Source organism: Piliocolobus tephrosceles, chromosome 13 (genome assembly GCF_002776525.5).
Source record: "Piliocolobus tephrosceles isolate RC106 chromosome 13, ASM277652v3, whole genome shotgun sequence".
Classification (NCBI taxonomy): domain Eukaryota; kingdom Metazoa; phylum Chordata; class Mammalia; order Primates; family Cercopithecidae; genus Piliocolobus; species Piliocolobus tephrosceles.
The window spans coordinates 67,381,223-67,399,419 of record NC_045446.1 but is presented as its reverse complement, the minus strand read 5'-3'; the positions used below and the strand labels follow the sequence as shown (position 1 = coordinate 67,399,419).

At 38.9% G+C, this 18,197-nt stretch overlaps 1 protein-coding gene across 2 annotated transcripts in view; it reads left to right on the top strand.

Moving 5' to 3' along the window:
* GDPD4 (glycerophosphodiester phosphodiesterase domain containing 4) overlaps nucleotides 1-18,197 on the top strand; it is a 92,137-nt gene that overhangs the window by 59,112 nt on the left and 14,828 nt on the right. For both annotated transcript variants that reach the window (XM_023209134.2, XM_023209133.2), the window contains exons 12-14: nucleotides 4,523-4,744; nucleotides 5,841-5,995; nucleotides 16,889-17,036. In XM_023209134.2, coding sequence (XP_023064902.2) covers nucleotides 4,523-4,744; nucleotides 5,841-5,995; nucleotides 16,889-17,036 — 525 coding nt within the window. The remainder of the gene's footprint in view (nucleotides 1-4,522; nucleotides 4,745-5,840; nucleotides 5,996-16,888; nucleotides 17,037-18,197) is intronic.

Sequence of the window (18,197 nt, the reverse complement as noted above, 5' to 3'; positions counted from 1 at the left end):
ATACCAGACCCTATGGGATATAGCAAAAGCAGTGTTAAGAGTGAAGTTTATAGCAATAAATGCCTACATCAAAAAAGTAGAAAGATTTCAAATAAACAACATAATCATGTATCTCAAGGTGTCCCCTTGAGTTTTTTAACTCTCAGACTTGTCCACACTAAGCCTCCAGGAATTTGTCAATGATGGTTCAAGTTTTTCTACCCCAGCACTGGTTTCCTTAGGGGTTTCCATTTATTAGGCTCATTCTGGTAAGCTGTGATTCATCTCCTTTCACCTGTCTCTCCAGTTTTATGGGCAGCAGTTTGCCTTGTGTCCTCACCTCTATTAATAGATCCAAGAAGAGTTGTTGATTTTTCATTCTGTTCAACTTTTTACTTGTTGTTAGGGTGGAGTGACAGCTTCCAAGCTGCTTACATGTGGAACCAGAAACCAGAAGTCTATTTGGTAATTTTTTTTTTTTTTGAGACGGAGTCTCGCTCTGTCACCCAGGCTGGAGTTGCAGTGGCGCAATCTCTGCCTCCCGGGTTCACGCCATTCTCCTGCCTCAGCCTCCAGAGTAACTGGGACTACAGGTGCCCGCCACTACGCCCAGCTAATTTTTTCGTATTTTTAGTAGAGCCAGGGTTTCACCGTGTTAGCCAGGATGGTCTCAATCTCCTGACCTTGTGATCTGCCCACCTCGGCCTCCCAAAGTGCTGGGATTACAGGCGTGAGCCACCGCGCCCGTCCTATTTGGTTATTTTTTGAATCAATATGATAATGTTCATATGAGCTGTAATTTGATAATGTGCGATAGAACCTTCTGAGGCCTCTAAAAACAATTTGTAGTACATTTCTTCTTGTGGTTCTTTTTGCCATGTAGCTTTCCCCTAATTTTTTTTTTGAGACGGAGTCTCAGTCTGTTGCCAAACTGGCATGCAGTAGCACGCTCTCAGCTCACTGCAACCTCCCTTCCCGGTTTCAAGCAATTCTCCTGCCTCAGCCTCCCGAGTAGCTGGGACCACAGGCACACGCCATCATGCCCAGCTAATTCTTATATTTTTAGTAGAGACAGGGTTTCACCATGCTGGCCAGGATGGTCTCGATCTTTTGACCTTGTTATCTGCCCACCTTGGCCTCCCAAAGTGCTGGGATTACAAGCGTTAGCCACTGCGCCCAGCCTCTAATATTTAAATTTATAGGGGAGAGGTCACAAGTTTGAGACCAGCCTAGCTAACATGGTGAAACCCTGTCTGTACTAAAAATACAAAAAAAATTAGCCGGGCTTGGTGGTGGGTGCCTGTAATCTCAGCTACTCGGGAGGCTGAGGCAGGAGAATTGCTTGAACCTAAGAGGCGGAGGTTGTAGTGAGCTGAGACACTGCCATTGCACTCCAGCCTGGGCAACAAGAGCAATACCCAAGAAAAATAAAAATTAAAAATAAATAAATAAATGTATAGGGAAAGGGCCATAGAGAAGAAAGAGATGTTCTTCTGACAATGGTCTCAAAGTAATAGTTTTATGTTGAGACATGGAAGAAGACAGTATGTTAGATATTCCCACTACTTGAGTGGTTGTAGTACTCTGGTGATCTGATATTTTATAGTAATGCAATTAATGGTAGATGTGGTGGTACCCATATCAACAAGAAAATTGTATTATTGGCCAGGCATGGTGGCTCATGCCTGTAATCCCAGCACTTGGGAGGCTGAGACGGGTGGATCACGAGGTCAGGAGTTCGAGACCAGCCTGGCCAACATGGTAAAACCCTGTCTCTACTAAAAATACAACGAGCTGGGCATTGTGGTGCATGCCTGTAATCCCAGCTACTTGGGAGGCTGAGGCAGGAGAATCACTTGAACCTGGGAGGCGGAGGTTGCAGTGAGCTGAAATTGCACCACTGCACTCCAGCCTGGGTGACAGAACAAGACTTTGTCTCAAAAAAAAAAGAAAAAAGAAAATTGTATTGTTCATAAGTAGTTACAGTTAGTTCTCATCAGAATCATCTATTCAGTGGAATGTTTCCTTGATGTGGCATCATTGGACAGGTTTAATTGTCCTTCTATTTCTTTCTTTCTTTTTTTTTTGAGATGGAGTTTCACTCTTGTTGCCCAGGCTGGAGTGCAATGGCATGATCTTGGCTCACTGCAACCTCTGCCTCCCAGTTCAAGCAATTCTCCTGCCTCAGCCTCCTGAGTAGCTGGGATTACAGGCATGTGTACCACACCTGGCTAATTTTTGTATTTTTAGTAGAGACAGGGTTTCTCCATGTTGGTCAGGCTGGTCTCGAACTCCCGACCTCTGGTGATTCGCCCATCTCAGCCTTCCAAAGTGCTGGGATTACAGGTGTGAGCCACTGTGCCCAGCCTTGTCTTTCTATTTCTCAACCAATATTATACATTGGGTCTTCCAATAACCTTTCTACTTGTTACATGTCTACGCAGAGGCACAGAGAACAGAGGGCCTTTTAATCTTATTTTTATTTGAGGAACCAGATGTTTCATCTGGAGGACCAGAAATTTATTTTCATTTCTAGCTTGTTACTTCCTGTGGCATTTTGAAAACATTCAATCACATGTTGGATATAGTCTAAACAGGCATTTATCCATTCCAGTTTATTTTTCTGATTAAGTCTCTCCTATTTTATATACAGAAAAAGAGGCACCTCGGCTGTTAGGCCTACCCCCATAATACTATTTAAAGTTTACTAGAGTCTAGTTTTAAATTTTTATATTGATTAAATATTTACCATCTTTGCTATTTTGAATGTTTGGTCTTGTGTTGGTCTTTCCCGTAAATTCTTTTAACAGTTTTTCTCACAAGAAGGTTTAACAGTTAAGTGAACCAGTTGGTTTAGGTCTGGTAGTAGCTAACAAAATCTTGAATTCTGAAGCATCTTTCTATTGTCCTGAGAATTAAGAAAACCATTAGTTGTAGCTTTCAATCAGATCTTAATTTAACCATGGTTTAGATCTGCCTTCTGGCCTAGCAATGATCTGCCTTCTGGTCTAGCGATTTTCTGGAGATACTGTGCAATGTGATTGTTTCTTTCCTGAGAAAAATGTTTTTAAAAAGGCAGCTTATTTAGGTCAAAGGAAGAAGAAGAAGAAATAGGAGACATATGAATGAGAATGAAGATAAAGTTGTGTAGAAAAAAAGAGAGATTACCTGAGTCTTAAGAAAATGTGACTTCTTCCTTCTGCTTCCTTCTCCTGGGAGGTAGCCTTTTATCACTGCCTTCACTCAGATCTAAAAAGTGGCAAGTGATGATAAAAGTTGCCATCTATTAAATTTAATGTAGCAAACATATGTGTGTTCTCCCCTGTGTTAGGTGAAATGCTGTGCATTTCAAAGAATATATGACAGTTCCTGCCAAGAGGGAGTTACACTCCAGTAGAGTCAGTAGAGAGTGAAGGAACTAATATGAATTGTACACTTTTCTATCTATGTACCAGACATACTCCCAGACCCTGTAAATATTTTTATTATATTTAATTTTCAAAATAATCCTAAGAAATATATAGGTTATTTTTCCTCTCCTCTATTTTATAATTTGGGCAATGATGACTTGGAGAATTTAAATGGTTTTATTATCAAGGTTGCATAGCAAGAAGCATAGTGAGCCAGGATTGAACTTTAATGTACTAAGACATGTCCAAATAACTATAGAAGGCAGAATGAGACATACAGTTACAGAGGCATAAAAATGGGCCATTGGGCTTTAAAGCCGTTGAAGTGTCTTTATTTTTTTTTTTTTTTTTTAGAGATAGGGCCTCTTATTGCCCAGCCTATAGTGCAGTGGCATGATCATAGCTCACTTGCAGCCTCAAACTCCTGGGCTTGAGTAACCCTTCTGCCTCAGCCTCCCTAGTAGCTAGGACTACAGGCATGTATCACCACCCCCAGCTAATTTTAAAATTTTTTTTGTAGAGGCAAGGGTCTCACTATGTTGCCCAGGCTGGCCTCAAACTCCTGGCCTTAAGCAATCATCTTGTCTCAAGCCTGCTGGGATTAAAAGCATGACTACAGCACCAGCCTTGAAGTCTCTAGTTCAGGAAGATTAAAGGAAAGCTTCATGAGGGAAATAGCATTTGAAAGGTAGAATTTTAACAAGTTGATATGGCAAGGAAGTCAAGGGAGGGGTAGAGCTGGCACTAAATTCAGTTGAAGCCAAAGCATGTGTTCTTCCTATTACACAAAACTAGAATAGCAAGAGCCCATGTGGGAAGCCAGCATGACTGAAAGGGATGTATTATCTTGAGTTATGGGAGAAAAGGCTGGAAAGGAAGGTCAGAATAAGAACATGACCTTCAGTGCAAATACAACAGGTTGTAGGATATAGAAGAGGCCATTCCAAACACTAATTATTGATGAAGATTACATTTTATTTCTCTCCTTGTCGCCTGTTATCTAGGACTAGTATTTCAGAGGACCTGGTGGATTGAATGATAATGGAGCAACTGAGGTAGAGCTGGATGTGTGGCTACATTGTAGGAGAATTGGAAAATGCTTTTGATATATTTTTTGATGTATTTATTTCTAGCTCAGGCCATTTTACAATATGAAACCTCTATCAAAGGCAGATAAAGAAAGAGCAAGAAATCAGTCAATTCCAACACTAGCTGATTTATTGACACTTGCAAAGAAGGAAAGAAAATTTGTGATATTTGATCTTCATGGCCCTCCACCAAAACATCCTCTCAGACACACATTTGTCCGTCAAGTAGTAAGCGTGATCCTTGCCTCTAAAATCGAGCAACATCTGGTATGTCTATCTCAGTATTTATGACACAGATTGGGAGGTGGGTAGCATGTCCTAGGAGCACAGTAGTTGAACTTGACCTACCTTGTAGCTCTACCCTGGGATCCTTAAGTAATTTTACTTCCTATGGAAATGAAGATTGTTACGTACACAGCTACATGTGGTAATCTAGGAATGACCCAGTTAAATTTATCTCAGTGGGGAAAACCATTAAGGCTGTTTGCTATTCCAAACCAAATGCAAGGTCAGCACCCTATTAAAGAGGAGTATGTGCAATAACTATCTAATGTGACCTGCACCACACCAACATAGATCCATTAGAAAGAGCCTGGGTAACATTAAGGCTTTGAAGACTTGGCATGATGAATGATATAGAAAGGAGAGCTTGTTCTTATTTGAGCAGAGATTTGCTCATGATGTTTTTCAGAAGCAACTCTCTGCTTTTGGGCAGTCAGTTGTTCCAAATCCCGTAAATTCTCAGAATATGGGAGTGCTGTGAGTGAAACAATATAAGTCATTTTACAAATGGCAGTATTTCATAGATGAGTCATAACAGCATCCCTGTTGGCAGGAAAGGACTCCTCTCCAAGACAATTTTTAAAAAAACAAAATAGAAGCAGGGCCTCCTTATGTTGCCCAGGCCTGTCTCGAACTCTCGGGCTCAAGGGATCCTCTTGCCTCGGCCTCCCAAAGTGTTAGGTTTACAGGCATGAGCCACCACACCCAGCCTCAAAGATGATTATTAACATCATTAACCAGAAAGATGTTTTTGATTCTCACTGTTCACCTACATCTATCAGCTAATCTACTTTGCTTATATGAGTCTTTGTGTACACAGTAGGTCCTTGACACTTGATGTTAACTGGTAAATGGAGAGGTCGTGAGAAAACTCAGCTCCAGAGTAGACCTAGTAAAGCCCCGTTATAAGAGTTCATTAGAAAATACTAGCTCACGTTGACTCTTTCACCAAAGACTAGAATCTCTCTACTCTCTGTAGAATACTACCTGTGCTGGAATGGAGCTCCCTCCATTCCCTGTGGAGCTCTTCGTACCTGGACAGCTGATTATCTACTAAAGGACTTCTTGTTTCTCCTTACAGATTTTTTGGTTGCCAACTCATGATAGACAATATGTCAGGTCCATGGCTCCTGGTTTTCAGCATGTGGGCCGTTTAGTATCCGTTAAAACCCTTGCTAAAAACAATATCAGTATAATAAATGTTGACTACAAGAAGTTGTTCCCTAATGGGTTAAGGTAAGTATTTGACCACACCTCTCTTGGCACATACTGCCTTACTTACACAAAATATACATTCTAACTAAACTGCTTAACTTCCCCTTTCCATCTCAGAATTTCTGTGTGTGGTTAGCATCTTTGAATCTCCTTTCTTTTTCCTACCCCTTCCTTCTTCCCTCCCTATGCCAACAAACATTTATCAAGTGTTGACTATGTCCCTGGAACATAGACTTTAGCCTCTTCTGTGTGCTCTAATCTTTCACCATTCAGTACACTTTTTTGTATGCTTGGTATTTCTGTTTTTATATAAGAGGCGGACGTTGAGAAGTCAGAACTCAAAATGTTGTTTATTTCCTCCTACCGTTACCAGATGGATGGCAGTACCTTGTAAATGGCTTTGTGATCCAGATAGCCATATTTCTGGAAGGGATAATTAAGAATATAACAAAACCATTATTTGAAAAATGTAAAAACAGCTAAGCATGAGAAGAAACTAAAAATATTAACCTCTGTATTTATAAATATACAATTAGAGACAAATTTTTAGAATTAAAAGCACCTGGGAATAAAATGACAACTTTTCCAAACTTAATTGTTATTAAACATGCTTAATTTAATCCATATCCCCTTTGTCTTAGATTGAAGGTTAATTTTTTATATGATTCTAAATGCTTTAGAGACAAAGTCTTGCTTGGGGAGGGAGGGAAATAGATAACAGATTAGAGATAGATAATATGCAGATATCTATTATCTATTATCTGCATATCTAGATAATATCTAGATCTAGATTCGATAATATCTAGATCTAGATATTAGATAATATCTATATTTATATATAGATATAGATATATATAGATACAGATATCCAAAGTTTCCTTTGGGTTTAATAAAAGGCTGTTGCGTGCATCTCTCTGTTTCTGTTCCTGCTTTTTCTGCCTTTCTGGCCATGGGTTGATCATATAATAGTGTCTTTTTCTCTCTTAGCTTTGGAAAATTATATATGTTTTTACGCTCTAATTGCCATTCAGAAGATTTTTCTTTACTAACTACCCTTCTATTTTGAGCATATTTCTATTTTCTTCTACTTTTTCTTTTCAAATAGAAAATGGCCCTGGAATGATTTCCTTCTCTCTTAATCCTGAGATTGATCTAGTAGTTGAAAAATAATTATGACTTCCATTTATTGAGCTATTATTATGTGTCAAGTTCTATGTTTGCTAGACCTGGCCTAGCCATCAACTATTTTGGTCACTTTGGAAAAGTTTCTAATTGTCAGTTTTCTCCTTTGTGAAATAGAATAACAGTGGTACTTGCTGGAGTGGTTAAAAGGTTTAATGAGATTATTCTTGCCATTTTAACTGAGAATGCTTTAAATGCATTATTTTAATCAAAAGTATATGAGTATAGAGTTGCCCTCTGTTTTATTTGTGATGCTACAAAGTTTTTTAATGTTTTAAAGACATTTTTAAAATTTATATTATTTTTAATCAACATAATTGTATATATAGGGTACAATGTGATGTTTTAATTAATGTATTTATACAATATGAAATGATTAAATCAAGCTAATTAACATATAATGTCTTTTTCATGTTAAGATATTTGAATTTACTCTCCGCTATTTTGAAATATACATTATTATTAACTATAGTTACCGTGCTGTACAATAGATCTCAAAACATTCCCTCTATCTAACTGAAACTTTATACCTTTTGACCAACATTTCCCCTCCCCCTCAACCCTTTGGTAACCAACATTCTACTCTTTGGTAACCAACATTAGCCTTTGGCAACCAACACTATCCTCTCTTTTTCTGTAAGTTAGACTTTTTTTTTTTTGAGATGGAGTCTCGTTCTGTCGCCAGGCTGGAGTGCCATGGCCCAATCTTGGCCCACTGCAACCTCCGCCTCTCAGGTTTAAGCAGTTCTGCCTCAGGCTGCGACTACAGGTGCGTGCCACGATGCCCAGCTAATTTTTTGTATTTTTAGTAGAGATGGGGTTTCACCATGTTGGCCAGGTTGGTCTCGATCTCTTGACCTCACGATCCACCCACCTCGGCCTCCCAAAGTGTTGGGATTACAGGCATGAGCCACTGTGCCAGGCCCTTTTTTTTTTTTTTTTGAAGACAGGGTCTTGCTTTGTCACCCAGGCTGAAAGGCAGTCGCGTGATCTTGGCTCACTGCAGTGTCCACCTCCTGGGCTCAAGCTATCCTCTTATCTCAGCTTCTCAAGTAGATGGGACTACAGGCACATGCCAGCACACTTGGCTAATTTTTAAATTCTGTGTAGAGATGCGGTCTTGCTCAAGCAGGTCCCCCACCTCCACCTCCCAAAGTGCTGGAATTATAGGTGTGAGCCACCGTACCCCTCTGTAAGTTTGACTTTTTTAGAATCCACACATAAGGGAGATGATGTGGTATTTGTCTTTCCTTGTGTGGCTTATTTCACTTACCATAATGTTGCCCACACTCAACCATGTTTTCACAAGTGACAGAATTTCCTTCTTTTTAAAGGCTGAATAGTATTCCTTTGTATGTATGTACTGCATTTTCTTTACCCATTCATCTGTTTGATGGACACTTAGGTTGATTGCATATCTTGGCTCCTGTGAATACTGTTTCTATGAACATGGGAGTACAGATACCTCTTTGACATATTGATTTCACTTCCTTTGGATATATACTCAGTAGTGGGATTTCTGGATCATAAATATGTTAGTTCTATTTTTAGTTTTTTGAGGAACCTCCACCTTGTTTTCCATAGTGGTTGTACTAATTTACATTCCCACCAACAGTGTGTAAGAGTTCCCTTTTCTGCACATCCTTGCCAATACTTTTTATCTTTCATCTTTTTTGTAATAGCCAAAATTCTAAGAGGTGTGAGATGATATCTCCTTGTGGTTTTAATCTGTATTTCCCTGATGATTAGTAATATTGAGTGTTTTTTCATATGCTTGTTGGCTATTTGTGTCTTCTTTTGAGAAATATCTCTTCAGGTCTTTAGCCCATTTTTTCATTGGGTTTTTTTTTTTTTTTTTGCTATTAAATATTTTCTCTTCACTTTGTTGATTGTTTCCTTTGCTGTGCAGACACTTTTTAGTTTGATGTGGTTCCACTGGTCTATTTTTGCTTTTGTTACCTGTGCTTTTGGGGTCATATCGAAAAAATCATTGCCCAGAGACCAATGTTGTGGAGCTTTTCCCATTTTCTTCTAGTAGTTTTAGTTTCAGGTCTTACATTTAAGTCTTTAATCCATTTTGATTTGATTTTTGTATGTGGTATGAGATAAGGGTCTAATTTCATTCTTCCGCATGTGGCTATCCAATTTCTCAACACCATTTATTGAAGAGACTATCCTTTCCCCATTGTATGAGGAAGACATTATATTGGCACCTTTGTTGAAATTCAATTAACTATAACGATGTGAATTTACTTCTGGGCTCTCTATTCTGTTCCACCAGTATGTGTCTGTTTTTATGCCAGTACCATGCTGTTTTGATTATCACACCTTTATAATATATTTTGAAATTAGGGAATATGATGTGTCCAGCCCTGTTCTTTTTGCACAGGATTGCCTTGGCTTTTGGGAATCATTAGTGGTCATACAAATTTAAGGATTCTTTTTTATTTCTGTGGAAAATCACATTGGAAGTTTGAGAGGGATTATGTTGAATCTGTAAATTGCTTTGGGTAATTTTGACATTGTAACAATATTAAGTCTTTCAATCCATAAACACATAATTTTTTTCATTTATTTATTTATTTATTTTTTCTTTTTGAGACAGAGTCTTGCTCCATTGTCCAGGCTGGAGTGCAGTGGCATGATCTCCACTCATTGCAACCTCTGCCTCCTGGGTTCAAGTGATTCTCCTGCTTCAACCTCCCAAGTAGCTGGGATTACAGATACATACCACTGCACCCTGCTAATTTTTATGTTTTTAGTAGAGACCAGGTTTCCCCACGTTAGCCAGGCTGGTCTCGAACTCCTGACCTCAAGTGATCCACCCGCCCCAGCCTCCCAAAATGCTGGGATTATAAGGTGTGAGCCACTGCACCCAGCCCCTTTCATCAGTGTTTTATAGTTTTTACTGTACAGGTCTTTCACCTCCTTGGTAAAGTTTTATTCCTAAGAATTCTATCTTTGTTGCTATTATAAATGGGATTATTTTCTTATTTTCATCAGTTAGGTAGTTGTTAGTACATAGAAAGAAATGCTACTGATTTTTGTGTGTTGATTTTGTATCCTGCAACTTTGCAACCCATAAACTGAATGTATTAGTTTTAGTAGTTTTTTTGTGGATTCTTTAGGGTTTTCTATATGAAAGGTCATGTCATCTGCAGAGACAATCTGACTTCTTTCTTATTTGGATGGCTTTTATTTCTTTCTCTTGCTTAATTGCTCTGGCTAAGACTTACAGTACTATGTCAAAAAGAAGTGAGATTTGGCATCCTTGTCTTGTTCCTGATCTTAGAGGAAAAGCTTTCAACTTTTCACCATTGAGTATGATTTTAGTAGTGGCCATGTCCTGAATGGCCTTTACTGTATTTTGGTATATTCCTTCTATGCATAATCTGTTGAGAGTTTTTATCATGAAAGGGTGTTGAATTTTGTTAAATGCTTTTTCTACATCTGTTGAGATGATCTTACGGTTTTTGTGTTTCATTCTGTTAATGTAGTGTGTCACATTTATTGATTTGCATATGATGAACCCTCCTTGTATCCCAGGGATAATTCCCACTCGCTTATGGTGAACGATTCTTTTATGGTGCTGTTGAGTTCAGTTTGTTAGTATTTTGTTGAGGATTTTTATGTCTCAGGATTTCACTGGTGATATTGGCCTGTAATTTTCTTTTCTTGTAGTGTGCTTATCTTGCTTTGGTATCAGGGTAATGCTGGCCTAGTAAAATGAGTTTGGAAGTAGTCCCTCCACTTTAATTTTTTGAAAGAGTTTGAGAAGGATTGATATTGGTTCTTCTTTAAGTGTTTGGTGGAATTCAGCAGTGAAGCCATTATGTCCTGGGCTTTTCTTTGTTGGTAGGCTTTGTATTACTTTTTATTACTCCTTGTTATTGGTCTGTTTTTAATGTTTTTAAAACTTTTTTTAAATAAAAATTGTATTGAGGTGAAATTCACATAATTTTTTTTTTTTTTGAGACAGAGTTTCACTATTGTTGCCCAGGCTGAAGTGCAATGGTGCAATCTTGGTTCACTGCAACCTCTGCCTCCCAGGTTCGAGCGATTCTCCTGCCTCAGCCTCCCAAGTAGCTGGAATTACAGGTGCACACCACCATGCCCAGCTAATTTTTGTATTTTCAGTGGAGACGGGGTTTCACCACGTTGGCCATGCTGGTCTCGACCTCCTGACTTCAGGTGATCCACCCGCCTCAGCCTCCTGAAGTGCTGGGATTACAGGCATAAGCCACTGCGCCCAGCCTAACATAAAATTTTAAAGTGAACAGTTCAGTGGCACTTAGTACGTTTACATTGTTGTGCAACTGCCACCTTTAGTTCTAATGTATTTTGATACTGGAAGTTTTATTTTTTCTCTTTTGTCTTGATCAGTCTTGCTAGGGGTTTATGAATTTTAATCATTTCAAAACACTGAATTTTGGCTTTGTTATGTTTTTCCTATTGTGGCTTTACTTTCCTATTTCGTTGATTTCTGCTCTTTATAATTTTTGTACTGACTTTGGTTTTAATTTGCTGTTCTTGCTAATAGATGACTTTTTTAGGGTAGACAATTAGGTGACCTGTTTTAGATCTTCTTTCTAATGTAAACATTTAAAGTTATAAACTTATTTATTTTTTATTTTTATTTTTTGAGACAGGGTCTCACTCTGTCGCCCAGTTTGTAGTACAGTGGCATGTACTACTGCAACCTCTGGCATGAGCCACTGCGCCCAGCCTTAAAGCTATAAATTTACTGTAAGCATTGCTTTAATTTTCTCCCACAAATGATGTTGATATATTGTTTGTTATCCAACTTAAAATATTTAAAGTTTTCTCATTTCTCATTCGACTCGTGCATTATTTAGAAATGTATCGCTAACTTTTTAAACATTTGAGGATTTTCTAGTTACTTCAGTTATTGATTTCTAATTTAAGCTTATTGTGACCAGAGAACAAACCTGTATAATTTCAACCCTTTTAAATTCTATGGCTTAAATTCTAAACTTATTTTATGGCTCACTGTATGGTTTATCTTGGTGAGCTTCCCATGTTCCCCTGAAGATTATGTGCCCTCTTCAGTTGTTGGGTGTCGTATTCTATAAATGTCAAGTAGTTCAAGTTGTTGATAGGCTTTTTGAAAATTTCATATTCATTTTTTCTTCCTTTTTCTGTTGAGCTAATACAAAGGATTAGATTGCAGATCAAACATTCACATATCAGATAGCCTACCTACTGCCGAGATTTATCATTAAGTTCAAGGATACAGCAGGCAATCAGGAGGCTCAAACAAAGCAAGGAGAGACACTGACTGTGGCTGTGCAGGTATCTTCATTTATTGAACACATACTCTGTGGCCCAGAGTAATAGATGAGGCCTCCAAGTGAGTTTGTGCAGGGTTAACTCACACATAAGGGGAGCAGTTGAGTCATGAAACATCTCTATCTGATAGTCCCAGAGAGTAATCTAGTTTATGTGTCATTCTCCAGAGACCCATGCTTCATAAATCTGTTCCATGTTTATTTACAAAATACGTAATAAAGAAATACTTAACCAGGAACATCCTTTTAAGAACATTACATATAAGACTACTCTTCCTAGTAAATAATATTATTCTATTTACAAAAGATCAAGTTATCCTGCTGAGAAGGAGACTTCTCAGACTTCTCAAGATCAAGACTTATTCCTTCTTTCTTCTGGGAGCAACTTCCCCAATCAAAGAAAAATGAATGGTTCTTTATACTGCCATCTGTCAGTTACCAATATATACCAAACTGTATATATCTGTCAGTTACCTAAATATATCCAACTGTTAACATATCCAACTGTAATTGTGATTGTTGATTTTTGTGTGTGTGTGTTTTTCCTTCTTGTATTTTGAAACTCTTTTATTGGGTGCATTTGCACTTAGGATTATTAGACCTTGGTGAATTGGCCCCTTCATTATGAAATATCCCTTGTTTAAGGTAATTTTTTTTTCTTTTTTTTTTTTTTTGAGACAGAGTCTCGCTCTATCGCCCAGGCTGGAGTGCAGTGGCCGGATCTCAGCTCACTGCAAGCTCCACCTCCCAGGTTTACGCCATTCTCCCGCCTCAGCCTCCTGAGTAGCTGGGACTACAGGCGCCCGCCACCTCGCCCGGCTAGTTTTTTGTATTTTTTAGTAGAGACGGGGTTTCACGGTGTTAGCCAGGATGGTCTCGATCTCCTGACCTCGTGATCCACCCGTCTCGGCCTCCCAAAGTGCTGGAATTATAGGCTTGAGCCACCGCGCCCGGCGTTTAAGGTAATTAATCTTATCTAAAGTTTACTTTTTCTTGTATTAATATTGCCACACTGCCTTCTTATAATTTGTGTTTGCTTAATATGTCTTTTTCTGTCCTTTGGCTTTCAACCACTTTGCATCGTTAAAGTACATCTCTTATAAACAAAATTTTGTGAGTTCTTTTATATCTAGTAGGACAGTCTTGGACTTTTAATTGCAATGTTTGATCTATTAATATTTAGTTCACCAATGAGAACACTTGGACACAGGATGGGGAACATCACACACCAGGGCCTGTCATGGGGTGGGGGGAGGGGGGAGGGATAGCATTAGGAGAAATACCTAATGTAAATGATGAGTTGATGGGTGCAGCAAACCAACACAGCACATGTATACATATGTAACAAACCTGCACGTTGTGCACATGTACCCTAGAACTTAAAAGTATAATAACAAGAAAAAGAGGGAGGGAACAACGTTAACAATAGTGAACCTGAAAAAAAACTTAGTTCACATCCTTTAGTTGGGTTTACATTACCATCATGCTATTTTTTTTCTATTTGTTCTTTATATTCCTTGTGGGGTTTTTTGGTCACTCTTGTCCTCTCTTTTTATTTTTTAGTTAATCATTTTTTAGTATCTCATTCTATCTCTTCTATTTTTTTAAGTTGTTTTTTGTTTTTATGTTTTTTTCAAATAGAGACAAAGTCTCGCTCTGTCACCCAAGCTGGAGTACAGTGATGTAATCATTGTTCACTGTAGTCTCGAACTACTAGGCTCAAGCCATCTTCCTGCCTCAGCCTCCACAGTAGTTAGGACTATAGGCATGTGCCCCCACACCTGGCTATTTTTAAAATTTTTTTTGTACAGACAGGGTCTCACTGTGTTGCCAGGCTGGTCTCAAACTCCTGGCCCCAAGCCATCCTCCTGCCTTGGCCTCCCAAAGCATTGGGATTATAGGCATGAGCTGCCATGTCTCGCTCTGGCTGACTTTTTACATCTTTGGATTATTTTTTACTGATTTCTCTAGGAACCGTAGCTGTCTAGTTACTCCAGCACTATTTTTTGAAAAGACTATCTTTCTTCCATTGATTTGCTTTTGCACCTTTGTCAGAAATCATTTGTCCCATTTGTATGGCTCTATTGTATGGTTTTTGGTTTTGTTCACTGATTTATGTGTCCATAAATCACATTCTCTAATACCACACTAGCTTGATTACTGTAGCTATATAGTAAGTCTAAGTATCAGGTAGAGTGATTCCCTCTCGCACTATTTTTTTTTTCAGATTGTTTTAATTATTGTAGGGCTGTGCTTTTCCATATAAATTTTATAATCCACTTGCCTGATCGTACAGAAAAAAACCTTGCTGGGAATTTTATAGGATCTGCATCAAACTTACAGATCAATTTGAGGGAGAACTGACATCTTTACTACATTGAATTTTCAATCCATGAACACGTGTGTCACTCCGTTTGTTTAAGAAAGTGGGCAAAGGATATGAGCAGACACTTCTCAAAAGAAGTCATACAAGCAACTAACAAACATATGAAAACATGCTAAGCATCACTAATCATCAGAGAAATGCAAATCAAAACCCTGATGAGATACCATCTCACACCAGTCAGAATGGCTATTACTAAAAAGTAAAAAAATAGATAAATAAAAATAACAGATATTGACAAGGTTGCAGAGAGAAGGAAATGCTTAGACACTGTTGGTGGGAATGTAAATTAGTTCAGCCCCTGGGGAAAGCAGTTTAGAGATTTCTCAAAGAACTAAAAATGTAACTACCATTTGACCCAGCAATCCCATTACTGGGCATCTACCCAAAGGAAAATAAATTGTTCTACTAAAAAGATACCTGCACTTGTATGTTTATTGCAGCACTATTCACAGTAGCAGAGACATGGAATCAGCGTAACTGCCCATCAGTGGTGGACTGGATAAAGAAATGTGGCACATATACACCATGGAATACTATGCAGCCATAAGAAAGAACAAAATCATGTCCTTTGCAGCAACATGGATGTAGCTGGAGGCCATTATTCTAAGTGAATTAGTGCAAAGACAGAAGATCAAATACACATGTTGTCACTTATAAATGGGAGCTAAACATTGGGTACACATGGACATAAAGATGGAAATGACAGACAATGGGGAGTCCAAAATGGGGGAGGGAGAGACAAGGGAAAGAGTTGGAAAACTGCCTATGGGGTACTATGTTCACTATTTGGGTAGTGGGTCCAAACCTCAGTATCATGCAATATATCCATGTATTAAACCACATGTATCTCCTGAATTTAAAATTTAAACAAGGAATGTGATTGGTTTTTGAGTTTTGGTTTCAAAAGGTAAAAAGTAACTTTTTACTATTTTTTCCTAATTTATTTTTAAAATTTATGTTATCTGCAGGGATTGGCTCAGAGACAATTCTAACATTAGATAACAAATTGCTAGCACCTCTGTTAAGGAGGTATTATTATTATTTTACAGTTTCTATACTGAGGCCAAGAATGTACTAAGATGACCTAGCTGGGATTCAAACCCAGGCTTGTACAGAGCAGTTTCCAATATGCCATACCATTTCAGAGTTGAAAAAAATTTTTGAAGGCACTTACATGATATGTTTTCTGAGAAATTGAATCCCTGAAAATGACAACTTAGCAAGAATTACTAGGTGTTCCTCCACTTATTTTCTTCCTGTTTCTATAAACAGTCCACAAGTACCCACTGACATATAGTGCCATGGGAAAAATTAGATTTTATTCCTCCTACTTTTGATACTTTCAAAAATTCTTTATATTTGAAATTTAATAAGTTTACCAGATTAGTACTCATTTATTTATTTTTTCAATTAATATTTGTGGATCCTGGTGTTATGCTAGGTATTGAGTATCTGGAGACAAGACATAGTCTCTGCTTTTAGTTTGCTTAGAGTCAAGTAAAGAAGACTGATAAGTGAGCAGATCATTTGAGTAGGGGGTGATAAATGCTCTGTTAGAAGTGAGTATATAGGTGCCGCTATACAGTAGCATGCCAGAGCCAGCTCATACCAGCTTGTTATTAAATATTCAGAAACTCTGCAAATTGGTTCTACCAATGGTAGCTTACAGTTGGCTATGGTAGGAGTGTTTATATCATGGAAATTTGCAAATGCTACGATAAGGCTTTCCTTTTCCCCATTCTTTCTTTTCTTCTTCTTTTTAAAAATATGTTTTCTTTCTTCCTTTTTATTATTCTCCTTAGGACATCTGGTTTACCAGCACACCACTGTTGCTACAGGAGCAGAGGTGCTAAATCCAATCCTTTATCTTATTGTACCATGAGCCCATTCTGTCACATCGTATCATGAATTGTCCCTGGACCAGCTGCTTCTGGTGTTTTAGGCAACAGCCTTCCACAAACATGCTGGCTGTTCCCCATGTAGATGATAAGAATGAAACTTGATCTAAATCCCCTGTGGGTTCTGTTTTCGTTCCAGAGATTATAAAGCAGCTAACATCCATATCAACGTATACACCGTCAATGAGCCTTGGCTTTTCTCACTGGCCTGGTGCTCCAGGATTAACTCAGTGACCACAGACAACATTGGGCTCCTGAGTCAGCTGAATCACCCCCACTTCTTCATGGTGAGCTGGTTGTCCAGATTGCTCTTCCAGGCTTGTTACGATAGCAGTGCAGGCCCCCCAGCCCTGTGTTGCCCACTGTGCCGTCCCCTGGGGAGCCACTTAAGAGCACAGACTTCTATAAATATTGGAGACGTGGTATTTTCCATTCTCTCACACAGATCCTTCTGGGATTTTCAGGCAAAAATTAGTTTTGTTATAATAATTGACATTTATTGAATCCTTACAATGTCCTTTACATGCATTATGTCATTTAACCCTTTGATTTAGCCACTGTTATCTTCATGAGGAAACTGAAGCTCAAAGATATCTTTGCATATGGTCTCATGAGGTAGGATTCAGAATGAGGTCTGACTTCAGAGTTTTGTTATTGTAGCCCCACCTTTGTAGACGCATGGCAACGGTTGACAACGGCATGGAGAGTGGGGAGAAAACCAAGCGTACTTGACTCCAAAGTGGAAACTGTGTGCCCTAACAAATTGCTTTTGAAGAGGGTAGCCAGTGTCCAGTTGCCTGTTCTAGGCCTCTGTTGCTTACTGCCAAAGGCTTGAGAACCTGAAGACTCGGTTTACAATCCCAGCCATATCCTATCGCTATCTGTGGAGGGAGCCCCAGCTAACCAGTTCTGCTACAGAACTTGTTCTTATCTGTATAGAGAGTAGGTTGACTGAGTGGGACACAATAGCATACAACAGAAAACAGTTTAATTTCGCTGCACTGATTCTTTAAACCTGGTCTGTGATGTAGGCCTTTCTCTGCCCCTGAATGAAATCTCACTCGGGTCCTGTAGCTTTTCCAGTCACTCTTAGATAACTTTTAGAAGTTCACTTTTAGTCATCAAAAAGCCTCACTTCAGAATTTAAGAATCCAATCCCAAGTAATAACCCAAACTCCAAATGGCCTTGAAAGTTAAAACCTTTGTCAGAGAAGCCTAAGAGGGAAGGGGCCTCAAGTCACCTCCTCCAGATCTCCACCCTCACTGGCCTGAGCTTCTGACCTGTTCAGGGTCAGGACCAGGGGAAAAGGGATCAGGGTCAAGGGCACAGTCTTACAGGGCCAGTAACTGCATCCAGGCCCTCTGGTAGAAAGGAGAAATCGCTGACTTCTTACTAGGGTGGCTTGGTCAGATTTCTGGAGATGGCCCTGAAGGGAGCTTTGGATGGC